General features: G+C 37.4%; 1 protein-coding gene across 1 annotated transcript in view; it reads right to left on the bottom strand.

Annotated features, from left to right (window-relative positions):
* Positions 1 to 5,779: 5,779 nt before the first annotated feature.
* ATM (ATM serine/threonine kinase) overlaps positions 5,780 to 27,507 on the bottom strand; it is a gene marked incomplete at its 5' end in the record, with an annotated part of 66,521 nt that continues 44,793 nt past the window's right edge. The window contains 17 exons of the mRNA XM_084306309.1: positions 5,780 to 7,155; positions 7,279 to 7,415; positions 8,085 to 8,148; positions 10,229 to 10,343; positions 10,430 to 10,516; positions 11,777 to 11,942; positions 12,291 to 12,440; positions 13,191 to 13,307; positions 14,245 to 14,385; positions 15,708 to 15,790; positions 16,174 to 16,312; positions 17,567 to 17,725; positions 18,118 to 18,231; positions 19,156 to 19,363; positions 19,893 to 20,107; positions 21,085 to 21,204; positions 25,933 to 26,100. Coding sequence (XP_084162435.1) covers positions 6,975 to 7,155; positions 7,279 to 7,415; positions 8,085 to 8,148; positions 10,229 to 10,343; positions 10,430 to 10,516; positions 11,777 to 11,942; positions 12,291 to 12,440; positions 13,191 to 13,307; positions 14,245 to 14,385; positions 15,708 to 15,790; positions 16,174 to 16,312; positions 17,567 to 17,725; positions 18,118 to 18,231; positions 19,156 to 19,363; positions 19,893 to 20,107; positions 21,085 to 21,204; positions 25,933 to 26,100 — 2,364 coding nt within the window. The 3' untranslated portion in view covers positions 5,780 to 6,974. The remainder of the gene's footprint in view (positions 7,156 to 7,278; positions 7,416 to 8,084; positions 8,149 to 10,228; positions 10,344 to 10,429; positions 10,517 to 11,776; positions 11,943 to 12,290; positions 12,441 to 13,190; positions 13,308 to 14,244; positions 14,386 to 15,707; positions 15,791 to 16,173; positions 16,313 to 17,566; positions 17,726 to 18,117; positions 18,232 to 19,155; positions 19,364 to 19,892; positions 20,108 to 21,084; positions 21,205 to 25,932; positions 26,101 to 27,507) is intronic.

Raw genomic sequence — 27,507 nt, 5'->3', positions numbered from 1 at the left:
GCAAGGACAATCCCCAGACATGGACTGTATATCTCGAAACAAGACACTGAAACTCATGATAAGGAAGCGGCAGACGGACAGAGAAACAAACGTAAGGACTATAAATCTCAAAACTGGACATTGGAATTCATTATAAAGATACAACAAACGGAAGAATTGGCAACAACCAGCTCTCGCAATTAAGAAACATGCCAATTCAGCAGATTCCTGACCAAAGGTGAAAAGTACACTGTGAGGAAGACTCGGGGTCTTCCTCCCAAAGACCCCTGCCCACGTCTCAAAGACCCCTGCCCACAATTCTTGGAAGGCTCTACGCAGGCGCAAGGTGCCAAAAGGCTAATTAGCATAAGAAGCGAGGGAAGGCGGGGATAGGTAATGCATATGTATAGGTGCTTGTAGAATATTGATAGATTGATTGTATAAATTCAAGACTGCTTTCCGCTTTAGGTATGCACGATAGGTGGAGAGATCCCCCGTGCATCCAGCGCTGCAATAAAGAATATACCACTTAAAGGAATTTCGGCTTCGATCTTTGAATCATTACTGAGATGTTCATACCTCTAATAAAAATTGGACAATAGGGTGTATAAATATATATATATATATATATACACACACACACATATATATATGTATATGTATGTATAATATCAGATCAATTTATTAAAATGATTTTACATAGATTTTTAAACATGATATAAATTGTAAAGTCTTCAAACATGCCTTTAATTAAGTGATGAGTAGTTCTTTTACAGCAGCAAGCTATAAGAAGAGCCCTCAGCTACATCTGTAATGCAGATGCTCTAATGAAAACAGGAAGCTCAAAGGCAGAAAGGGCTTTGGGAATAATAATAACAAACAGATACTTTGAACCTGTTAGAACAAGCACAAAAATACTGTGGGAGTTAGAAGGAAAGGTTGACAAGGGCGGTAGGAACGGCGCAAACAGGGAGCCCACAAGCTCACTTCCCCGTTTTACATAAAGTAAACCTTGCTAATTTGGACCTGAATGATGACAACCCTCTTGCTTTGTTATCACCATATATGCTGAGGAGAACCACAGTCTCAAAGGGCTGTGTTATCTTTCCCTGTGTAATGTCTGCCTTAACACAATACCTCATTTATTGTCATTGCCTTGCGAGACCTTGCATGTAAATGACAGAATTAAGATCAAATGATAAGAGGTAATTATAAACAGATGTGTGTCACATGGTGGTTTGCACCCACAGTGGTTTTCACAGACCTAAATAAAACTTTAAAACTGGTTTTAATTACACCCATAGGACTGCTGTGTGCTGATAGGGCATCAGTTAGGCCTCAGTTTCTGTGTTTTGAGATAGCCAAGGGGCTCTTAGTGTGTATGATATACTTACGTGTTACGCAAGGTCTAGGTGTGTTAACATAAATTATCGACTGATTAGGGAAGTGAGTCAAAACAACAAAACAAAACAGAATCTAAGAGTCAGATTCTGTTCTCATTTACACTTACATAATTGAAAGTGATGTAATTCAATATGCATGCTGCTGTCTGGACAAAACCTCCAGTGACCTGTACTTAAAAGCCAAGTATAGTCTGATTTTATAAAAACTATTTTATGAAAAACATTTTTTGACAATAGAGCAATAGAAAGTAAAAAAAAAAAAAAAAAAAAAAAAAAAAAAAGAGCAATGCCATCAGATTGTTTCTCATATTTACAGAAACTAGATAGTTAGATGTGGAATCTTAGGGAAAGTTAATTCTCTTCTATCGTCATTTCCGTAGCACAGAAAAGAATTGTCTCTGGCTTTGATTTAAAATATGTATATACATGTATATAAAGACTTGAAGCATGTATAGACATATTTATTTTAAATACCTAAATATCATGACTTTCATTTCCACTCTGTTTCCTAGACTTCCACTTTCTTAAGTTGCAACATTATCCATACAGATTGTCTCAGATTCTGCACCTTAACTGAGAAAGAAAAGAAACTCTTACTCCTTTTCCTGTAAGAGAGCATCCCATAAGACATTGCATCAAGACCAAATGTAGCACTACCAAGTTCACCTTTTCTCCAAGGAAGAAATTTTTCTAATTTATACAAATCCTATATGGTAAGTTTGCTACTATTCATTTGTATTTTGCTCTACTTCATTGCAATGTGAAGTATAGTTATAATTTCAGTGGTAGAAGCTGACTAAGCAAGTACTGCTTGACTGAAAAACCACGTCAGCTGCTCAAGAGTGGACTCTGCTGTTTAGAAACACAAATGACAGTGGAATTGAGCTCTGCTTTAAATCATATTTGCAATAATCTCCCTTTTCAGAACACATTTCTGCAGAGCACAGCATAAGGCTTCCATAATGTAGATCAGTGCACAAACTTCAGACTGACTCATCACTAGCAAGAATTTTTATCTTAACCTGTCTCAAAAACATTTACTGAACTGCCTTTCACAGTTCCCCTGTAAGCTGCAGTTGCTCTATTCCTCCTTCCAAGACCTTTTCCTTTACTTCTCGCATTGCTCAAGCGCTGGAGCACACCAGGCTCCTCGAGCCTTCCTCCCTGCCAGTTCAGCCATATTCAGGATGTCGGTGCTGCCACACACAGAATTCCCCAATAGCTTTATTTGACTTCATATGTTGACATGCAGAGGCTTGTCAAGAAGATCCATTTTTATGGTACAGATAGATTTCCTTCTAGCTTCAGCATAGGTGTAGCTGGAGCAGTCTAGTGAGACAACTAAACCAATGCTGGCTAGTGTAGGAGTTACCGACCTGCCAAATTAGAAAATCTCAGCACCAGAAGCACTGCTCAGGAAGGGATTTGTTTGTTTATTTATTTATTTTTGCTGCAGTCAGTACTCATTTAGGGAAGAAGAGGTCCTAAGGACAGCAACTTTCTGAACAATTAGCTCTCAGCCTGGAAGAGCTGTGTAATTCATCTTGGATTTGGCTCTAACTAAGGTCTGTCTATAACGCTGAATACAAAAGGGGATAGGAAGCCTGCCGCATATGAAGCAAGTTGGATCCCCAATTCTCCCAAGTGCTTAATAATTCAATTTCTGGGCTGGCCTTTGGACAGCACCAGCTAGCTCTCTCTGAGCAACTCTCCGCCTTGGTCTGGAAGGCAGTTCATTCCAGGAACAATGTCCAAAAGAGACGGCAGATAGCACTACTGGAGGTTCGGCTCCTCCCAACAGGCTTTATGTCCTCAAACACCCCCAGATAACCTCGTGTTACAACCTGGCCATGCAGTACGGTATTCAGAACATCCTGAAACAACTGCTGGCTGTTTGTTCTGCAACAGTGCTATTTAATGAACTGACCCAAACCCTTGCACGAAACCCCTCTGACCTAAGGCAAGAAGTGCATGCGGTACCCAGAAGAGACACCGACAGGGAGCCAGAGCCATCCTTGGACTTGACCTGCAGGCACAGTCAGAAAATGCAGACCAAAGCCTTGCCACGTAAACCCAACACACGTTGGGGGAAGAACAGCTACGATGCTGAGAAGGGAACTCTCCAGGGCATGAAAGGGCGAAATCACTTTGCACCACACTTTTTTTTGGGCACATGTACAGGGGTGGGGAAAGGAAGAGGCAGAGGGGAAACCCGAAGCTGTGTGTGCCTGTAAAGGTATCACTGACATCATTCCCTATGCAGCTCAGAATGCTCAAGTACAGGCGTGCTTCACAGCGTTAACATACAGGACAGATGATGAAACGTGCACTATGTGAAGACCACATTAGCCTTCTCATACCATCAGGATACAGGTAAGATTTTGAAGTGTGAAGGGAAGAGGAGCTAAACCCTCCCTCACCCAGTTAGCTCCCAGCTTTCTCACTGTGGTTTTGCTCTCCCAGGGAGCCACTCTTCAACCTCCTTGCTGAAACGGACGATTTTATTTAATGCTAATGTTTCAGTGTCACCCTTAAGTGCTACTATTAGGTAGGGTCTCTCAGATCTGTTTCAGGCTTTGTATACATTACACGAGACAACACTCGAATTAAGTTCACAGGGATGAAAGCAGCAGTAAAAAATTATTGCACCATCATTCACCCGTCATGCAACTAAGCAGATTTTGGAACCACCTGTTTACAAAACGTATCTCTATCGACTCTTTATTGCCAAAGCATTACCACATGGTGCAGGTATGGAGTAACACTACTTGAAAAAGTAGGGGTAACGTGTAAAAGTGAATTATTCCCTGAAAAATACAAAGCCTAACATTTTAGTGTACTCAAAAAATAGCAGCAGTGAATACATACTATGAACTCAGAATTTCATAGTAGCACAGAGTAGCAACCTAATTAATTCACAGTTACTGGAAAAATTATTTTCATTTGTTTTCATCTGTAAGAACAATGGATGTTCTCAGATCTTCACTCACAAATCCTTGTTTTATCTAAACAGGATGCATCTCACCAAGTGACCATTTTGCTGACAGAGAGGTTCAGTCAGGGTATATTGCTCAGATTGATTTACCTGCTAACACAGTGGTACACTTACAGTTCACACCCTTGAGGACATTTGTCCAACAGAAGTTACACCACAAACAGCTAATTTTAAACAAAGATGTTGCTGTCTACAAAACAAAAACTGTTAAAAACTCTTCATGTCAGATCATGGGCTCATTTTCCTTAGAAATGATCTTTTCGAAATGGGTTTCAATTTACTAAAACAAATTCCAAGGCAAACAAACCAACCAACTATCAACAGGCAACTTAACTTGTCTTCATGTACTTGTAGTTTGCTAATGTAGTAAATGTATATCAGACTCTCAAACACTCATCCACCTTATCTTCAGAAGTAGCATTTCTGACACAGCCATTGTTGAGAATTAAACACCATTTCCTCCCAGGCTTACCGTTTCCTATTTTTATACAAGCAAAGCACGTACCTATAGGTGATGCATTTTTGACAACTATTCACTTTCTAATTGTGATGTTTAAAAAATAAGGAATCATTGGAACAGAAATAGTTAGAAAGCACAGCCTTTGATGGCTACTGTTTGACTCCATGAGGCTTTGCGCAGATAACTTGGCAATTCGCTCAAGAACATTAGATTAGTTGAACTCAGATCTCATAATTAAGTGTTGTAACTCCTTCATTTTGACAGTGGTTTGGAGACTCCAGGATTTGTTAATCATTTGAACTGCTTACGCGTTTGTCAGCTAGGTGGTGACTGCTACAGGAGCTTACAAAGAATGTAAGCAGGTTTCAATTACATTTACCATATTTACCCTGCATTTTTATTTGCATTTCTTTCACCTTGAACAATTGCAAATATAAGGGCATTCAAAATCTAGACACTAAGTACCAAGTTAAGAGCACTGCAGAGGAATAATTAATTTAATTATTTCCTCTGACGTTACACTTTCCTTAGACACCTGTATTAATATTAATGGTTTCAATGCTTATTTTAAATAACAAAGCTAAATTGCAGCTCAGCAAGATGAAAGTGTTCCTTTTCAAGTGGAGCATCTGTAACTTATGAGGGAAGGACAGCATCTGACAAATGCTTTTATGCAACATTCATTGGTATGAATAGCTAGAGCTTTAATACGGAAAACAAACAAAAAAGCCCATAGAATTTCCACTATAAAACATATGAGGAAAAAATCAGTAACAGTATTGTATTTTTTTAATCCATGCTTAAAAGTATAAACTCTTCAAGTGTTTTTTGTTCAGTCCTTTCTAGCTTGTCACATAAGTTTAATTTTCAGAGAACACATCACTGTATTCCTGCATGGGAGTTATTTGTCACAGAAAAAACAGGACACACACTTGGTTCTGAACATAAACAGAAATTTATGCCAACTTGATGGAAACAAAATACAAAAGATACATCTTGCTATGTTGACAATAACATATAAAACAAAGAAGCAGCATCAAAATTGTGAGAATAAAATAAAAAACAGTGAAATGTTAATGAGACCAGAACTTCCTCGCTTACACCGCTGCAAAAATGCATAAACTAGGATAATGTGAGAGTGTCCCAATTTTTATTCATATTTTTACAAAGATGATTCAGAAAGATTTATTAAATATACCAATGACACTTATTTAAGGGGATTCTTCTATGATCAATATTCACAGACTATTCTTTCCATTATTTTTATTTCAAAATGAGCAATGCCTTCTGTAAAAATGTATACATTCAGAATCTTTTTTTTTTGTGTGTTTGTGTGTGCCCAAAATAAAACTTTAATGTTTCTGAAAGGTATTCCAGATACAGAATGACTGTTTACTTCAGAGGGGTTAACTCGTATACTAGGCTTCACTGTACAGTCAGTCACAGAAGTTAGAGTTACAAAAACTATGATCTTTTTTTTTTTGTTTCATAGTATTAAAGAAATGCTATGAAATTAGGTACAATCATAATTTCAACATGAAAAAACAGCAGTATTACATTTGACTCAATGACCTTATCTCTATAAAAAATTGTCCATTTAACAAAGATAAAAAAAATAAACAACTTTCAAGTCTTTAAACATGAAGTTCTCTTGTTTTCTTTTACACTTTTTGGCAAGTGTCATTAAAGCCTTATCTTTAAAGGATGCCCCCTCCCTTCTGAAATGCACTTTGGCTGTTTCATGACTCCTGGTTTTCAGACCAGCCATGTCACCATACTGGATTATCATAATCCAGACTAACTATTTAACAGACAGACAAAGGAAATGAATCTCAGGCTTAAAGAACACTGCATCCAGTGTGCCTGAGCAAAGTCCTTGCAAGTCACAAGGAACGTCACAGCACTGGCTGTTTTATACTGTATGGTGAACATACGTGGAGGGAAAAAAAGAATGCTTTCTTGGTAACAGGTTCTCGAGAAAAAAAAAACAAACAAACTCCCAAAGCATCCACCTAATACTAATAGGTATAAACCTTTAGAGTTGACCTGATCCAATGTTTCATTGGAAAATACAAACTTGAAATGTTTAGACACTTGCTGCTTAGAAATATATACTAGAATCCTAGAACTTCTCAAGTCACACCCAGGGTTTCCATCCAGGAAAGAGTTGGCTCAGGTTTTTAGGGTCCATGGCCTGCTGGATGAGGAGGTTCACCTGTCCTCCCACGCTGAGCACCGTTCCCTCCTCAACGCCTTTCAGCTTCTCCTGAAGTCTCATCAGGACGCGTTCAGCCACTTTGTTAAAACTCTGGTCATCGCTGCTGGCGGAATAAAGACAGAAAAACAATGGCACTAGGTATGATCCTGACCAGAACGAGCAATTTTGGTAATAAAAAGGTAAAACACAGCAAGAGACAATAAAAAATACATAAATTTTTCACCTGGCTTTTCTTTTACATTCTTGGGGATCAGCACCGAGTGTGGAGCTCATGTCAGCCTCATCCTCTGGTCTCTGCTGCAAATACAAAGCTTTCAAGGGGTTCATGGTCCAGTCAAAGAGGGGATCGTACAGCAGCACCTACACAGTAAACAAACATCTATTTAATTTAACTGTTAATTACAGCTAGCTCAGTGACCTAACAGGAAGAGCAATGGTCAGTTGGTGATGTTCATGCTAACCAGATTAAACTTTTTTTTTTTTTTTGAAAATCCAATAGAATTGGGCTAAAATGCTTAGTAGACAGTGTAACGATGAAAGAACATCGGATCATTTGCAGGTGTGTGTGTTCTGCATACTTGACTCAGTTTTGACATTCACAGCAATGAAGAGATCATTTTTAATAAACTTCCAGACACATATTATTTATTTTTAAAGCATAGCAAATGCTGAAGTTTAATTCACTTCTTTGTGACTTAAACAAAGAGGATTTAATTCACCTGGCACTACTCATGCTAGGAATGATGCTTTGCAGCTAGAAGATAGCCAGAAATATTTTAGTTACTGAACAGGGAGAAGTGTGTATGCCTGAAACAAATAGTTCCCATAGAAAGTACAGACTGGTCTTGATCTTACTGAAGATTACATGAATTGACAAATCTGATCAATGCTACTAAATGAAAATTAAAAAAAAAATAATTAAAAGACAAGCCATAAATATAAATTTACATAGTATAGTAATGTGTACAAAGACCAGAAATTGATGATATTGTGGCAGCTTGCTATCGGAAAGAATGATAAAATAGTTACCTCTACAATGGTCAGCAAAGCTTCTTGAGAATTTCTCATAACAGCCATTGTTTTCTCACAGCATCTAGAAAATATTTTACCGCATTTTTAGATTATTTGGAGTAAATTAAATTGTATTTTCATCATTTTGGAAATGGGTATTTGTACCCTTATTAAAGGCTAATTTCTAACATATGAGTAACCTGTGTTTCCCTTTTAGAGAAAAAGGAGAAGTTTAAAACCATAAGGAGTTTAGACCATAAGGAGAATATATACAGAACCAATTAACTCCTTGTGGGAAAGAGATTACCTGTTTCACTGTCTGAACTGTTTCTATTAAGAATTAAGCACCGAGCCACCACCGATTGCTGTGGTATGCCACAATGGCAGTACTGCTTGGCTGGGTGAAAATGCGCGTGCCAGAGGTGCTCTGCAAGACATTAGAGAATCTTGGCGGGCTACCTTCATATGGAACAAGGAGATCCAGTGGCCAAAGACATTAAGCTACTTCTGAAATCTCTCCAACAGCTTTAGATGTAGATGTTGCTATTTACACTCACTCCCCACTGAACTGGGCGTCTGAAAGTCATAAGAAACTTTCCTTACGAGACAGGTACTCTTCAGGGAAAGAGTCGGCCTCCTTACCTACTTCAGGATCAGAACATACACTACAAGTTAACTGACTGTTCACACCCAATCTTGAGATGCCTTGTTTGTACACTTACACCTGTTCTGTTACTTACAGATCAGTATGGCTAAGGCAGAAACAAAATCTGCACCAGAAACTGTATTTCCTTCTGCCAGAGCCAAACAATTTACTTTTTTCTGTATCATGGGACAAAAGTCTCAGAAATAACAAGAAACAGTGAATTTGAGAGCATCATGGTTAGAATAGAAGTGGCAGTGATTGTTCCTTCACAGTACAAATGTACAGTAGGACTTATTAAATGCTACCTTACAAAGACAATGCTTACGTTACATGTTTTTGAAAGACATGAAATTTAGGGTTTGCAAGCATTAATATAATGAAAGCCCCCAGTGAGAGAAATGACCTGCTTTTTGGGGCCCTCTTGGGTCGTTAGCATGAAATAAGATGGGAGTTAACAGAAACTCATCCCTTTGGGTAGTTTTCTGTCTTGCAGCTCAAATCTGTTGTGAGATTTATATTTTGCACTTGCAAAGCGATACCAAAAATATGAATCAAAAGAGGAAAAAGACAACAAATTACTTAAAAACCAAAATAAAAATGAACAGAAATAAGAGAACAAAACAATTTAAAGGAACTTCATGGCTTGGATATATAGTACAGTTTTAAAGGATCATAGCCCTGAAGAAAACAAACCCTAGCAGTGTAAATTGAGGGATGAAATTTAGCTGTGGAGCCTTTAGAAGCACTGAGCCAACCCTGAGATTCACAAGAGGGTGACATTAACCCATTATTTAGTGAAGAATATGAGACACTAAGTAACAATAATGGAATGTTTATCTGGTTACATGAATAACAGTGCATGATTTAGAGGTCAGCATTTAGTTTTGGATATTATCAACAGAAATTAAGTCTCCCCTCAAGCACTGAGACTACTTAACATAGAATCATAGAATCATAGAATATCCTGAGTTGGAAGGGACCCTTAAGGATCATCAAGTCCAACTCTTGACACCGCACAGGTCTACCCAAAAGTTCAGACCATGTGCCTAAGTGCACAGTCCAATCTCTTCTTAAATTCAGACAGGCTCGGTGCAGTGACCACTTCCCTGGGGAGCCTGTTCCAGTGTGCAACCACACTCTCTGTGAAGAACCCCCTCCTGACGTCCAGCCTAAATTTCCCCTGCCTCAGCTTAACCCCGTTCCCGCGGGTCCTGTCACTGGTGTTAATGGAGAAAAGGTCTCCTGCCTCTCGACACCCCCTTACGAGGAAGTTGTAGGCTGTGATGAGGTCTCCCCTCAGCCTCCTCTTCTCCAGGCCGAACAGGCCCAGTGACCTCAGCCGTTCCTCGTACGTCTTCCCCTCCAGGCCTTTCACCATCTTCGTAGCCCTCCTCTGCACACTCTCCAACAGTTTCATGTCCTTTTTATACTGTGGTGCCCAGATAACATAAAACAACCCATAATGCCATAAATACACTGCTGCCTCCTTACCCCTATGCCGTATGGGATCACTTACCTTCTGAAGACTCCTTCCACTCCAGTAATACCCATTCCGTCCACAATATCCCTGGTTAATCTAAATGGAACAGTCTCTGGTGTGGGAAGGATTTTACCTTGCTCAAAAGCAACTCCTAAATGAAAAAATAATACACGTTTAAAAACAACAACAACAGTTCAAGTAAATAAAAACGAAAGCTGTCTTTTCTGTCCCACTTACCCAAATCTATATGCACTAGTTCTGCAGTTTGTTCATCTATCAGGATGTTATGAACATGTCTGTCTCCAAGTCCAAGTATGTAGCCGACTAAAAGAAAAAGGTAAGTTCTGAAACCATTATTTACATGCCATAAGAAACAGGGATCACTTAACAAACAGAAGATTATTCAAATCAGTTTAACACAAGTAAACAAATTTAAAGTGAGACTATTTCTTCCCCCATGTAAATGTGTTACTCCAGTAAAGAGCAAATGTCATTCCACAAATTAAAAAAAAGGTTGACTGAACGCAATTGCAAAATGGCAGTTCTGATACCGATGCGTAAGGTTATTATCTATTTCACAGACTTCTTGCCCACTTCTCTCTGTAGATAGGTTAAACAAACAATTTCACAATTTTGAATTAAAAAAAAAAAAAAAGATAAAAAGTACACAGTAAAGTGAGGGGTTTCTTATTATTACTATTTCTAAGAAAACCTTTTAACCCACAGTGTCATATAACCATGATTCAGTCAGGGCAGCTCTACCACTAAATTTTTCCTAAGTGATTCCTGTCTAATTTGGTTTTAAAAATCTCCAAATTATAAGATCTTTCCTGTAAGCCTACTTCAGTGCTTTACTGTCCTCACATTCAGAAAGCCTTCACATGAAACCTTGATGCTTTTTTTTTTCCTATCTAATGGACATGGATTAATATTTCCTATAAAATTCTTTCATCTGAATTCTGCTAGACTGTAGATTTACTTAATTTTTCAGCAAAAAGGGAGCGTATAAACAATATGCTAACATATAAGATACAGTCTACTGTAATGGGTACAATATACTATCAAATATCTTCCAGAGACACGATATGAAACTGAGTCATCCAGAAGAAGTCCAGAATCTGTGTGCATACCCTTATTAATTGAAATAGAAAAATCAAAGAAAAATGCCAAAGCTTAAATAACCATTTTGGCCATGCCTAATGATGCCAGCAAATGGAAAGTAAAAGATTAAGCCTTTCAAATCAGTTACTACATTTGAGACTACAGATGCAATGAAAAAAATCTTAAAGCACAGTAACAGAATTAGTTAGGTAAAAACTACCAGAACCTAAATATACAAACCACATATAGAGAAAATAAAGAAACATAATTTCATTCTGTGTTTCTACTGCAGAAAAAGGGGTTGGGGGGCCAGAAATTTTAATTACAAAAATAGTGATGGTACTCTTGATGAAATTTTTTGTTCACCCCCCACCTTTTCCTGACATGTGACAAAAGCTGAAAAGCCATTACACCTGAAATGGCATAAATTCTTTTTTTTTTTTACATAATTTAAAAAGCCACGTTCGTAGTTCAGTACAATACCTATAGAAGAAGTAGCCACACTGCGAGTGTATGCCAACCGTTTTTCAAACCACACAGCTGGATCCAGGAATTTTTCCATGCAGAAATAACGAAACACGGGTTGAAAATTCTCACAGACCTTCATGAAGATGTTGTATTTCTCTTCAGAATGTTTCTTCTGTGCATCCTTTAAATACATACGAAATGTTTCTCCTGTGACTGACTGTTTTGGAAAGAAATACAGCTCTTCCCCTCCTACCCCTCTTTCCCTTCCCCAAATGCTGTTCTCACTCGTTTCTCTCAGCTATGAACTGCATTTTTTAAAGCAATCATTAATGCACCTTTTTGTCTGTTTTACTAAACGACTATATTTTCATACACAACTCATGGGCTACATGTGAAAAACACATCCCATTCCTTTGGTTCAATTAATACCATTGTTATATACTAAAAGTATAACCTTATATACTTAAAGAAACCTTTTCTGTGTAGCAGAATATGAGCTAGATATTTTTCTTTAATTATTTTGACTCACCATCATTATCTTCTGGCACTGATAACTTGAGTAATCTTTAGGCCTGTATCTCTTGTGAGCTCCCTCCTCGATATTCACAAGAAACTCCCCAAGGGGAGTTGTTCCTGAGCACCACTCCAGAACGCCACTTTTCTGAGAAAGGGGAACTACCTGTGAAAACAAAACCAGTGCTGCATGGGAGAGGGAGACACACACAGAGCTACAAATACATACTGCAGATCCTTGGCGGATATTTGCGTTTGTTTAAAAAGACACAAAATCAAACCATATAGCTGGCCAAAGTATATGATTTTAATGTATGGCTATGCATATATAACATAAACTCAAGGTTCTTCTAGTATATTCTTGCAATTTATTTTTTTTTTTAGCCCAGAGGACCTTCCACTACATACTTCAATACATCTTAGTCTATTCAGTTTGCTTGTTTGTATCAGTATTCTAGAAGACAGAACTCTCCTTGAGAATGAACAATGTCCAGACCTCAGGGAAATAGCTACTGCCTGTTTCCTTAATTTTTTTTTCTTATAGAAGTCTCTTTATCTCATAACATAACCCCTCATTTTCTTCCTCCCTGCTCTCATTCATTTTTATACACGTACAAACATGCATCTTCATTGAAAACTATTTTAAGAATGTGAATCAAACTGTGTCTTAGACTATGCTAGCAGTTCACATATTTTCCTTTAGAGATTCCAGAACACACAAATCTCACTTGTCAAGGACAAGAACTTATACTTTTAGAGCACTTACTCAGGTCGCCATCACAGCAACACTTTTAACAACACATAAATAAATATACTTTGAAATTGTCTTTAGATTAAGAAGAGGAGAATAGGAAAATATGCTTTATCAGTATCATTAGTATTAATTCCTCCACTTTCAGCATCTGTTCAGGGTTACCTTGTATCTTCGGATAGCTAATTTTCTCTTTCTTGTTTCAGTGTTTTGCTGGAGCAATGTATTACACATCTGGAAAACCTGTTGCATAACAGCATCTTGTCTCAGATCGTCACGTCCCTGTAGCATAAATAGAAAAAGCAGTTAAAGAGAACTTTTTTTCAGCATACAACTTCTTGTTTTGCAACTTTATAATATACAGAAAAAATAAATCCACAAAACACAAATTACTTTTCCACAATAATCAACTGCAATAAAATGTAATTAACAATTGGTTTTCATCTATATTTGGTTTTCTAATAGTACGCAGTTGTTTAAGCAGTATTATCGTTAACTCATCACTTTTTTCTTCTTTCACAAATGTTATTCAATTAAGGTTTCAATGAATCTACATTCCTTAAGGTACCTTTTTTTAAAAAGGTGTTTCATTTACCGTATTTAGCAATCCAGCACACAGCTGAAGCAGCATCAGTTGGTACTGCAATTCTGATTAAGGATTGTACATCTTAAAGGCTTCCCTTTAAGACTTTCAAAACTACCCCATACTTAACAGCAAATCAGAACTCTTAGAGCAGCTGATGAATGTTTACAAGGCCATAAGGGACAGACAGAATGTAACGAACTGAGTTTAATGAAATTTTTTTGTTTAGAGATTTGTGTCTACGTGCATGTATTCAATTGTCTCTGAATCATAATGATTTTTCTATAGGGAAAAAAAGAAAAACGGAGGTATTTTACAGAAAATGCTGATGGCTTTTATTTGCTGCAGGTCACTTGTCACATGACCACACAACTCAGCAGGTCTGGTAATTGTCAGGTAAGCTACTGCATATTGTTGAAAATATTTACAATAACATTAATTATGAGATACTTTGTGATTTCCTTTATTAAAGGAAAATGCATTTTCTTTCTCTGTTCCCTAAACAGAGAAAATTGACACCAAACTGTGAAAATTTTGCATATAGTACACGAGTGATACCAGAGAAAACTGAGATGAGAACTTAAAAATTCCAACATTCCAAATCTCTGAGATGCCCCTACAACAGACAGAACCTACCTTAACCAGCTGCCTCCTTTCTTTACCATCTGATCCTATACAGTCTATTATTTTAGGCAGATTCAGGCCTCCTGCTAAGTGAAATTCTGGCTTAAAAGACTTTATTGTCACCAAATTTTCATATTTTCCAGTGGGATCCACCTGAAATTATATTAGTTTAAAATTAATAGAAATATGATCTCCATTTGCCCCAGAGAAAGCATTAATGATTTGTTTGGAAACTATATTCTAAGTATTAATATAAACGTTCTGTCATCTACAAGGATAATAACCATAAAATTTACAAAGATATGCTGAGCAAAGGAATGAGTTTGATTCCTGCTTGTCTGCCCCCTTGGTGGAGGGGACCTGCCGCTTCCAAACAACCTGGGACTCAATTCCAGCCCATGCCAACTAGCATTCTCCCAAAAAATATTTGTGTATGGTCAGCGGACATCAGATTTACACTAGCCTACAAATGGATCCAATCTACTATTCTAAAACTGCCCAAATCTGTATGATCTGTATCTTAAACCATCCTGGATATCCCCATGCCACAAAGCAACCCTACTAAATTAGCTGTAAGGAAATTCCATTTGAGTTGTTTATACTACAGACCTCCTACTGTTTTAGATAAATTGTACAGGGGAAGAAGAGAAGCAAAGACAATAACAATTGTATCTTAACAAGGAGCAATACCCAAGACCAAGAGGAGCCGTACAAACAAGTGCTATTTAGCATGGGTGGCAATTTCTGACCTCTGAAGTCAAACAGCATAAAATATTCCATTGGGCTGTTCTATTCAGCTGTACAGAGATAGCCAGGGGCACTTCAATGGAAGCTCAGCTTCAAACACTTACATTTTAGGCAGCTGGCCCAAAATACAGCTCCACACTCCTCAAACAGCTACGTTTCCTAGGTAGAGGAAGCATGCCCACATATTCAGGCATATAAGAATGGGTGCCAATGCACCCATCCAATCAAAAGCTCATGCTAATGGGAATGGATCATTTACCATTACTAAATTACTGAGCTAACGCACACAAGCTGGCCAACTGGGAAGAGCAGAAGAGGCAGATCTATTTAATTTCACAGCTTTACATACATGTAACGTCTCCTTAAAACTCTGAGCTAGCACCTATAAAATAAGAGATTCAGATTTCCACATCCTCTCTGTTGTTTAGATGCCTCATCACCCCTTTCAATGATGAAAGACTAGCCAGTGCTAACAGGGGCAAAATCATCTTCATATGATAAGATGCTATCGTATACTTTGGGGTCATGGTCTTATAAAAATTTCTAAAGGCCTTCCAAAAGCAAGGATCTCACCCTGTATCTCCCGCCTCACATGAAAAAGAGCCCAGATAGGCTGGCCTGTGAAGAACATGGGAATCTGATGAAGAGAGAAATGCTCTGACTGTCATTAGAGAAACCTGAATCTAAGATTTGATACTATAATGTAGAACTATTTCAACTTCAGTCACCTTAATTTCCATGGTAGGGACAACAACATCCTCCAGGTTCTTCAGTTTAGTAATTGGCTGGTCAGCAGGAATACTTATTCCTTCTGTAATTAAATAGAATTCATAGCTTTACAGTTAGAATTATGAACACACATTGAAGGTCACGAAAACAGTTTCTGAGATACAAAATCTTACTGCATACATCTTCTGAACTAATGAAGATGACCAACGCACAATTGGGGTTTTCTGGAGTTTCATAGTCACAAAGTCCTTAAAGTATAAGCAACTACTACAGCTTTTAATCCAGACTAAACACTACATTTATCAAAAGGCACAATGTTATCACAGTATCTCTTTTATATATTTTTTTCATCCAAGAATATATATATTTATATATTTATATATATATATATATATATATATATATATATATATATATATATATATCTTCACTATTGAAAATGAAAATCTTTTTTTCAAGACTTACTTCTTTGAGATTTCCACGGACTAGCATCTACATTTGCTAATATGATGTAAGCATCACAAAGGGATTCAATATCTCTAACCATACGAGCTCTCCTTTTTCTTATGATATTGATTATATTGCTAGCAGCCTCCATCCTGTCCTAAAAAAAATAAAATAAAATAAAATAAAATAAAATAAAATAAAATAAAATAAAATAAAATAAAATAAAAATATCAATCGCAAATTACAAGATAAGGATGCATAGTAACATGCAGTCATTTAAGTAAAATTAGAATCATAGAATGGTTTGTGTTGGAAGAGACCTTAAAGACCACCATTGGATCCAGAGGGCAGCAGCAAGGAGGGAGCACAGCAAGCTCTCTACCCTGGATTTCAGGAGAGCAGATTCTGCCCTCTTCAGGGATCTGCTTGGTAGAGTACCATGGGGAAAGAGGCCTGGAGGGAAGAGGGGCCCACGAAAGTTGGTTAATATTCAAGGATCCCCTCCCTCCCAGCTCAGGAGTGATGCATCCTAACACAGAGGAAGTTGGGCAAAAACACCAGGAGGCCTGCATGGATGAACAAGGAGCTTCTGGGCAAACTCAAACAGAAAAAGAAGGCCTATGGAGAGTGGAAGCAAGGACAGAGCCTGGGAGGGATACAGAGACATTGTCTGAGCAGCCAGGGATTGGGTTAGAAAAGCCAAAGCCCTGTTAGAATTAAATTTGGCCAGGGACATCAAGGGCAACAAGAAAGGCTTCTATAGGTGCATTGGTGACAAGAAGACAACATGGGAAACTGTGGTTCCTCTCCAGAAGGAAACAGGAGACCATGGTAACAACCATGCCAGGACTATAATGATGGGGCAGAAAAAGGACATAAATCCAGAAACGAGATGATTCCATGGGCAGGTTCCAACAAAAATTAAACAGTGACAACATTAACATGAAACTGCAGGTCAGTACTACACTTCGTCATGGCTTTTAACAAATTAAAGTCATACAAGGGAACAAAAGGTATACTGCGCCAGGCTAAATACCTAGAACAGATGTTACCACTTAAAGCAGAAAGATGCTCAGTATCTACTTTTAACAATAAACAGTAAACGTAGTCAAACACTTACTGCAACTGAAGTGCCTTTTAGAGAATGATTCATCAAGGACATTCACCACAAAATTCTATGCAATAATTGGGGGTATTTGTTGCAGAAAATGTTTGTTATGTTTTGTTTAGCCTCAGTAAAACACAATTTCAACAGTAATTATCAATTCACACACAAAAGAAAGCTTTTTGTCACAAAGTACTTCTTTCTTTCCACTCTTTCTGCTGCTGCATTCTACACTAAAACAGCCCTTGAAATAAGTAAATATTTTTTATTACAAAACTGAATAGAAATATAAGTTTTTATAGTTACCACATCAAGCTGGGAGATTTCTTTTGGTGCAGTTTTAATTAACTTATTTCTTCTTATCGAGTCTGGTTTTGTCAGGAGATCATCTTTGTTAGCATTTGCCAAAGCCAATATTATAAACAAAGAATGATGCGGATGATCCAGTGAAATTCTAGACATCAGCTGTCAAGGAAAAGAAAAAGATCCCATTATTGAAAATTATACAGAAGAAATAAAATGACTTAACTAACAAAATTATTTTTTTTGAGCTACTAAGGCTCTTTATAAGAAATAAAGAGTCGTAATATCACTTAGACATTACCTCCAGAATTGTAATACATTCAAGGTACATTTCTATACCTGCATAAGACTATTCTTATACAACAACAAAAACAACAAAGTAGCAATGAGAATTCCCCAATTCTCTCTCTCCCTCCACCCACAATATTGATTTTGCATCACCACCTCCATAACTCATTGTGCTACAGCTGCATAAAGAAAGATACATATTATTTAGGAGTATGCACCATTAAGCCAGTCAAGGTATCTTTAGGTACAAAAAAAGCATAAATTACATTATTCAGAACTTCATGAAATCCTAGTCCACCCATCATCTTGGTTCCCATTCGAGCAGCCAGTTGGTACATCAGAGGCAAAAATTTGTATGAAGGGATTTTCTCTGCATTTTTCTGTAGTAGAGAAAATTCAGCAAGAAAGCTGCATTAAACACCAAAACAAAGACTGTAATCATAAAATACCAGGTTAGAAATTTTGATTTTGCTTTTTTTTTTTTTTTAATCAGGGTAACTATTGCTGAGTGATCAAGTGAGTATCACATCATCTTGGTTCCTGCCTCTTGAATGTCCTTCATGAGGAAAGTACTATTTGCTATTCTACTAGAGCAGAGCTTAGATACGTTAATTCAGAATGCCCACATTTCTAGATTCACTGTGGCAAGAAACAGTCCTAATAAAAAAAATTACAACCTTGTTTTTAAGACAATAAACAACTACGTGTTAAAAATATGAGAAAAGGAACACTTTCTACTCTTGAAAGTTAATACAAAGTTAACACAAAATGAGGCAATTACAAATTACACAGATCTCTGTTATAAATACGTATCATTCATGGAAGAATTGACAGATATCCCACATCACTGCAGAAATGAACGAACCAACCTCAGAATGAGAACCTTTCCGGTCCATGGTTGCTGTGTTCTACAGATAGTCTAACAGTACATCCTTTCACCCACAAGTATATAGAATATATCTAGAATAACATACTAAAGGACATAGAAGGATATGGGCAGCATTCAAGGTACGTAAAGAACAAGGTAACAACAGTGAAAGATCATGAGATATGTTAAATCTTACAGACTTGCTAAATTACACTGAAATTAAATTAAAATGCAGTGAGAATTAGAGCGTTACTGATGAGCACCTAACTTACGAGCAATGACTGAAAAAGCAAAGTTTTGATGGAAATGGTAAGGAGCTATACAAGAAAGTGTACATCACAGCACTATAATTCATCCTTTACAAACAGGAGGAGGAGGAGGATGTGGATAATTGAATGTAAAAGTATAATAAGGAAAAAAAAAGCAGCAAACATACCTTCATCATTTCATTGACTCTATCAACTCCAGAATTTTCAAGCCACAGGGAACAGAGTCGGAAGATCCACATGTCGTGTTCTTCTCCACTTAGCAAACAGCTGATATAGTTCTCCACTGCTTTGCACAAGAAATTTTTACGATCCTCAGTTAGGGCATGTATGGCACATTCATCCAGGTCAAGCTCTCGCTGAACCTTCACTGTATATCTATGTGAACAGACATTATTTTTAAACAACACATTATTTCTCAATGAATGGACTAGGCTGTCCAAATTCTGTTGCTTTGCAATTTAACCTTTTTTTTTTTTTCTCTTTAAACTTGTGTATTAACAAGCCCAGTAAAATAAACATCTACAAAACAAAACTGCAGGAGCTATTCTTTTGGTGCACATCCAACACAAATCCACCACTCTAAGTAAATCTTCAGTCAGTGTCTTTTTCCTTTCTAATGATAAAATCTCAGTCTTGATGAAATCATCCATACTGTTCAGTTGTTGTAAAGCTCCTTAGTTTTGGCCCACATCAACTAGTGATTCTCCTACATGATGTCCAAGCCCAGTTAAGAAAGAAACTCTATGCAACAAGCATTATGGGCTCAGGCACTGTTTTATGAAAAGAAGTAAAAATTCAGTTGTAGAGGTGTGACCCATGCTGTACCACTTGCCCAGCCAGACAGAGTTAGTAAAGACAAAGCCTTTAACGGCTCCACAGTAACTACCTCCGTCTGAACACTCACCTATTTCTCTCAACTCTGTGCTCTCTCAGGAGGCCAACCTCCTCCTTGGCCTTCTTCAATAATGCTTGCTTGTTTTCAAACTCTGAGGATTTCATGTAATTCTCAATTCGCTGGTACTGATTATCTGAGAAACGAGCCAAAGACAGGAAAGCCTTCATCTTTCCATTCTTCATCTCATCACTGTCTCCACTGTGACTTGCAGCAATTTCCACAGCCTAAAAGGGAAGTTACAATAATAAAAAGCCTGATAATCAGGTGAATAGTGACTACTGCATAATACCTGACCAAATGCTATTAATAATCGCAGAATATCAGAACGGAAGTGACCCCTTGAGGTCATCTTGTCCAAATCCATGCTCAAGCAGGGACACTTGTTTGTTCAGAATAGTTAAGGTTGCCTCTAATGAAATATATATATATTTCATATATATATATATATATATGAAATTTATACATATATGAAATATAGTGTATATATATATATAATAAAACTGAGTATTTTTTTAAGTGAATTTAATTTTTGAGGTGTTTTTCAGTGCAAACAGTCAAATATCATACATGAAACAGCTTTAACAACTATACGGGAATCTCCTACAATTATCTGTCTTTCGGAGTAAGTACGCATGAAGCTTTGCAACTTAGTTTTACCTTACATCATAAGATGAAGAGGAAAAAAAACAAAGATAGTGCCAAAAAGAGAAGGAAATTGCATATGCAAGTCACTGATTCAAATCATCAGAGGAACCGTGTAGAGAGTAACAGAGAAAGGCAACTATGTATAGTTTCATAAATTAGAAAGAAAGAAATGCAGAGCAGACAAATATTAATAAAAATGTTTCTACTGTGGCTAAGATTATTTACAAAAAAAATTACAGTACTTTACAACATTACTGTAAGACCTTCCAGCTCCTGGAATGAGACTGTAAATGCCTGTCAATCCCTGTACTGTAAACACAAAGGAGTCAGTGATCTATCCTGAATGTGTAAAGATGGGGATAGGGTGGAAGGAAAAAGGAAAACAGGAATAGTAGTCATATTATAGTGTTATATAATAATATGCGAAACTTGTATTTTCTGTAAGAATCTGTATTTTCAACCCACAAAAAAAAAAAGGCAGCTACATTGTAAAATTCACTTGACATTTTAATACTGCATTATCTCAAAGGCTGTGCATTTCAAAGACTAGACTCACCTTTTCTAAGTATTTCCGCATGATGACTGTAGGGTTTTCCAAGCACGTTTCTGCTAACCAGGTTCCACATAGCCTCAGACACTCTGTATACATCAATTTCAGATGAGGATTGTTCTCCACCTTTAAGAAAGAAAATTTTTGGAAAAATAAGAGGAAGGCAGCAAATGAAAATACCTTGAACATAGTAGGTAGGCTACTTATAAAACTTTTTACTTCTAAGCATAATTTAATCACTTAGGCCTGTTACATGTAATGCATCTACAACGTCATTTACTATCTACATAAACAGTAGGCAATGACCTTAAATTACTTTCTCTATGAGACTAAAGGAGAGTGCCTATTTTAAAATACCTGACAGTTTGAACAATTAAAAACACAATAAAAAATAACAAATTTTAATAAAAATAAAGTAAATTCAGAGCGTGTTTCCAGAAATGTTATTTCTAATATCCCCATTTAATCTGAAGTACCATAGTGCACGCTGTAGGGAACATTCAGGTATTGTGATAACTGTGTGATCATCACATTTTTCAGACAGACTTCTCCATGGAAACTTGGTTAAAAGTGCTCTGAGAAGATGATGGAGTAGATTTGCAGTGGACTTGCCTCCAGACTGGAAGCTCAGCTTGAATTCTACAGCAGGACAAATTTCCAAAATACTTTTAGTACAGGGTATATATTAAAGACCACCTGATCACGATGGCAACACTGACTGTGAAATGCTGATGAATATCATAGACTGCAAAAACACAAAACCTCCTTATGTAGACAATGTAAATGTAACACTGGAAGGTGAGATTCAAACTATGTTTTTGAAGCCTTTATCAACCAATATATGAAACAATCACATAAATGAAAAGCGGATAAGCAACTCTTGATTTTGTCCTGATATCTGTAGAACTTTGCCCTAAACACTCCAATCTTCTGAAGTGTGATATTCCTTCATAATGTATAGAGATTCAAAGTGAATGTCTACTACCTTCCAAAAATACTCTAAGAAAAAAAAAATATTCTAAGAAAGCTATCATGGCTAAACAGGAAGGTAAGGAAGATGAAGACACTTCTACCACATCAGTGTGCAAAACGAAGTTTTATCAAACAGAAAAAATACACAAAACAGACTGTAAAAAACAAAAACAAAAACAAAAACCACAACAATATGAAGACAACTAAACAAATACTATGAAAGCATTTTAAAACATTATTAGAAATTATTATTACTATGAGGAGTTGTTTTTACAACAACAACACAAAAAGAATTGATAGATGAATATAAAGAAAAGCCAGAACAGCTTTTGTAAAAGTAAACCAATGAATGACAGAAAAGTTGATGCTGAAAGGAACCTCTGGAGAGATACCAGACCCAATCTTCCCTTGAAAACAGGGCTTTAGATTAAGTTTTTAGGACTCTCCTAAACTCAGCCTTGAACTATCGAATTCCAGCACAGAAGATTTCACCATTTCTCTGGGAAATGTGTTACAGTGGTAGTGGTAGAATTTTTTTTTCCTGTATCCAGATGGCATTTCTCTTGAAATAACTTGTGCCCATTGTCTCTTGCTCTTTCGCTGTGCATCTGTGCACTTGTGAGTAGCTACCTCCATCTTCTTTACAACCCCTTTTTACGTATTGGAAGATTGTGATTAGATCTGCCCCCTGAGCCTTCCCAAGGCTGAATAAAACCAGTCCTTAAAATATTTATTCCTGTGCCAAGCTCCCCGCTCCTCTAATAACCTTCATAGCCCTTTGTTGAATGTCTCCAATTTCTCAGTGCCTCTGTTGATGGGTGGACTAAAACTGGACACTGTACTTCAGTTGTGGGCTAAGTGCCAAGCAGAATAATCAAACACATTTCTTAACCTACTGGCTAAACTCTTGGTGATGCAGCCCAGGACACGGTTCACCTGTATTGCCACAAGGGCACAACGTCAATTTATTCTAGCATTGGGACCACCAGGTCCTTTTTTGGCGAATCTACACCCCAGCCAGTCAGACCCCTACCTGTACCACTGCTTGAGGTTATTCAGTCCCAAGTGAAGGACTTATCTCATGCAACTTCTGTTGGTATCATCTTCCAGACTACTGAGGTTTGTCTGACTCACCAGTCACTTTTCCTTCCAGTTTGCTGTTATATGCAAACTTGGTGAAGGAATTCAGTCCTGTCACATAAATCTCTGTCATAAAGATAGTATCAGAGCCTGTAGCAAACCCTGGGGAAAACTTGCTTCTTTCTGGCTACCAGGCTGCCTTTGCATCATCAATGACCACCCTCTGAGCTCAGCTGTCTAGCCAGTTTTCCACCTGTCTTGTGGTCTTATCGACCCAGTTTGTATCGTACCAGCTTGTCAAGGACAATGTTGTGGGAGACTGTTGCAAATGCCTTGCTCAAATCAAGACAGACGACATCCACAGCTTGTCCTGTATCTGCTGGGCAAAATGTTTCATCACAGAAGACGATCAGGTTAGTCAAGCCTCATTATCCTTAGTATATCTGTGCTCGCTTTTCCCAATCACTTTCTTGTCCTTCATGTGCATGGAAATAACTTCCCTAAAGACCTGTTCTGGAATTTTCCTAGGGATGGAAATGAGGTTGCCTGCTCTGTAGCTTCTCAGACCTTGCTTTTTGCCTTTTCTGAATATGGATGTGATTGCCTCTTGGTGTGTGTCATCAGAACTTCCCCCAATCTCCATGATCATTCAGAGGTGATACAAGAGTGGCTCTGAAATAACAGCTGTCTTAGCATCCTCGGATGCATCCCATTTCCCAGCTCAAATGGACTTCTAGAAGAAGTCAACAAGCACAGGGATAAGGAATAACTGTCTGATACCAGTCTACTCCAAGAGATTCCAGCAGTTGTGTGACATGGCTCCTCAACAAAAAGCTCCTGAAGAAACAAAGCCTCAAGAAACAAAAAGCATGGTTCCTGGAGGGGCAAAAAAAGTAAGATAGGCAGCAGAAAGAGAAATAAGTGGGACACTTTTTAAAGGGTCATTAGTCACCCCTGAAAATGCTCCAAAGACCCAGTGATCTGTGCTGTTCAAAAGACAATAGTGTGGGGAAGGCAATGCATAGTAAACAAAATCCGGTGATGATGTTGAGGTATTCAAGGTGATAAAAAGACTGAAAAACTTATGACAGGTAATACAAGAAAATAAATTGAATGAAAAAAGCAGATGAAGCTACCAGCAAAAAATAAATGTTAAATGATGCATGAAGAGGGCAGGCAGAGAACATATACATGGCTTACACACAGCAGTGACTGTGAGATGGTTATTCCTGTCTAGAAACAAAACTATAAAGTGTTACCTCGCTATGGAGAATGATGACAGGGAATATGTGGTTATTGTTTTTTCAAAGATCAGAACTATCCCCAAATGAAGATGGGGGTTCAAAATGAACAAAAGCAAGCAGCTCTTAAGACAATGAGCATTGAGCTGTGGAATTCCTTGTCACAGAGGAATGTCATGTTTTTGGTTGGGATAATCCATTTTCTTTACAGAGGTTTGTATGATGCTGTGTGTTTGGATTTTTGATGAAACAGTGTGATAACACATTTATGGTTTCAGTTGTTGCAGAGCAGCTCTCACACAGAGACAAGGACTGCTCAGCTCCTGGTGCTGCCCTGCCAGCGAGGTACCAGGGGGTGCACAGGGAGCTGGGAGGGGACACAGCCAGGAGCTGGCCAAGACTGGCCAAAGGGACATCCCATGCCATGTGGCATCATGCTCAGCAGTAACAGCAGGGATAAAGAAGGAGGAGAGGGGGGGACGTTTGGAGTGACATGGCTTTTGCTTTACCTGGTAATCTGTCTTTATCTCAACCCCCTTTTCCCTTTCTGATTCTCTCCCCCATCCCACCTGGGGGGAGAGAGAGTGAGCAGCTGTGTGGTGCTGAGCTGCCTGCTGGGTTAAACCACAACACCTGGATATTAAAAACTTCCACAAACTCTGTGACTGGACAAATTTATGGTAAAAAAAAAAAAAAAAAAAAAAAAAAAAAAAGGAAAGAATTATACACAAAGAAACCACATCTGGTTCTGGAAGTTCTTGTGCTACAAATTAGTCTGGAGGAGTACTCTGGCTATTGAACTCAACTATTCTTTACAAGTTTTCTTAGGAACTTCCTATTGTTCATTGCTGAGACAAGAGAGAGGGATTTTTTGTTTAAATCCTTGTATTCTGAACTGGAGATATGCATGTAGTCTTTGCTTCACATCAAGTGGTATGATTTTTCAGGAAGCTGTCGAAGGGATCTAAAATAACGAAGATCCAGAGGCACTTGGTGAAGTCAAGTTTGATGAGAAAACACTTCCGTGTTTGAGGTAAGATTCCATTTTCAGAAGTACAAGTTAAAAATAAAAAGCCCAGGGGTGCTTGTAAACGGGGAAGGATTCAAAGATGTGAAACAGTGCCCCAGATCACATCTATGTTCCTTGATACTGGATTAGTTCAAGAAGTCTAAGGTACAGTAGTTAAAGTTCATCAGCCAAAAACCTGCCTGGAATTTCTGTATAGTTTGCAGTACAGCTTTGCTCCCACTGAAACAGAAGTCCCAAATCATACTCCCACCTTTTCACAGAGATTCCCTACGGACGTAAGGGAAATGCCTGCAATGGAGGAGTGTTTCTTTACCATAAAATGTATCATTAGTGTCTTCTTTATATATATATATACACACATATATATTTTTTTTTTTTGCACAATAAAGACAAGAGATAAAATCCTTTACACAACTCTTCCTGTAACAGAAACATGTACACTATTACAGTTTCAAGGAAACGCTTCAGAAAGAGGCAATACAATTTTCAATAATTTAATTGCCATAAATTAACACACTATATAGCACATACCTGAAACCAATCAGCATCTAATTTTTTTATCAGTCCTTTAAGAATATTCAGTGCAAGACTCTCTTCCTTTTTAGCCCAGAAAACCTGAGCTTCTTCTAGTTGCCATTCACAAACTTCATATTGCTTTGTATTATATTGTTTGATCTGAAACATAGCTCTTTCTGAAAGCTGAAATAGAAAAAATAATACATGATCATCAACAATTCTTTAAGTCAAATACATGGATCTTAAAGCAAATTTTGTTTTTAAACTCCATCTTAATTTGCTCTACATGTGCAGCACATTCTATCTAATGGTAAGAATGTATTTTGAAGAAAGAGATGAAGTCATCATTCTACAAATTTGCAGACAATCCCGACTTGCAACAAAAAGAGAATATGGAATTGAACTTCACAAACCCCAAAATGAACTACTAACATTTAACATTTTAGATTATTTGGAAATATAAGGTACAGAAACTCTACAACCAATATCTGCTGAAATAATCACTAAGCTAAAATGATAAATACACAATTATTATGTTGAAAGAGACCTAAGAAAAATAATGCAAAAAATGTGACCATCATATATTAATCTGTTTATATATCTACCTCTTTACTCATACTACTGGTGAAATAACATCCTTATTATTCAGTAATCAAGCGTCACTACATGATAGCAAGAAGACCAAACTATTTTTAACCACGTCGAAGATTGAGGCTAACGTATTTTCACAAGCCGTGCAACTAACAACCACATCATTCAAACTTTTAAATAAGCATTTTACATAAGGTAAATAATTAAAATGTAAGAATGCTTGTAAATGAAAATTTAAGTTTGAGTACTTCAATTAGTGGTCAGTGTGATGATTCCGTATGGCACTCTACTCCTCCTAATGGATAGTAGTGGCAACAAAGATAAAGAAAAGCCATTAATTGTGAAGAATGCTTCCTCCAAAACTTTCGTACATTCAGACACTTCATTCTGCCAGCTAGTGGCATGCCAAAAGGCAAGAGTTATCATCACATGGTTTGAAAGACTGGTAAGGTCCAGAAGTATGTTCCAAAAGTTATCCATGCCCTACAACACTGAAAAGGCTGGAATTATAGTGTTTCCAGAAACACACTGGCTTGATCTTCCAGAACCTTTTAATCTTCCCCAAATATAGCACCTCAATTTTAATCTTTTTTCTGGAATTGAAAACCTAAGTGAAAAAATAGGAACTTCTGTTTAGGCTCTTACAGGCCAGTCATCAGCACTGTGTTGATGGCTGATGCCATCCCAAATGGGCAGGCATGAGATAAAAAAAATTATTAAGAATAATTCCCAGATAATTCCAGAGGCACTGAGTAAACCTCTCAGTTTATGAAATCAAAGGCAACTTTCTACTGATGACACCATTATGCACAAAGAGAGTTGGAAACTTCCTGAAATCAAATTTTAATGTACTTTCACGTATTTGAAGTGTTGAACACATTTCCAAGTTACATATTTATCTGGAATTACTTCATTCAGAGGTTCTTGGAGGATATTGTTGCTCTATAAATTCTTGATGTGTTACTACTTGTAGACACACTAGCAAGAATGAGCCAAGGT

The sequence above is a fragment of the Netta rufina genome, assembly GCF_964035555.1.
Source record: "Netta rufina genome assembly, chromosome: 1".
NCBI lineage: Eukaryota > Metazoa > Chordata > Aves > Anseriformes > Anatidae > Netta > Netta rufina.
The sequence above is the reverse complement of the archived record's forward strand: the minus strand, read 5'-3'. Positions and strand labels throughout refer to the sequence as shown.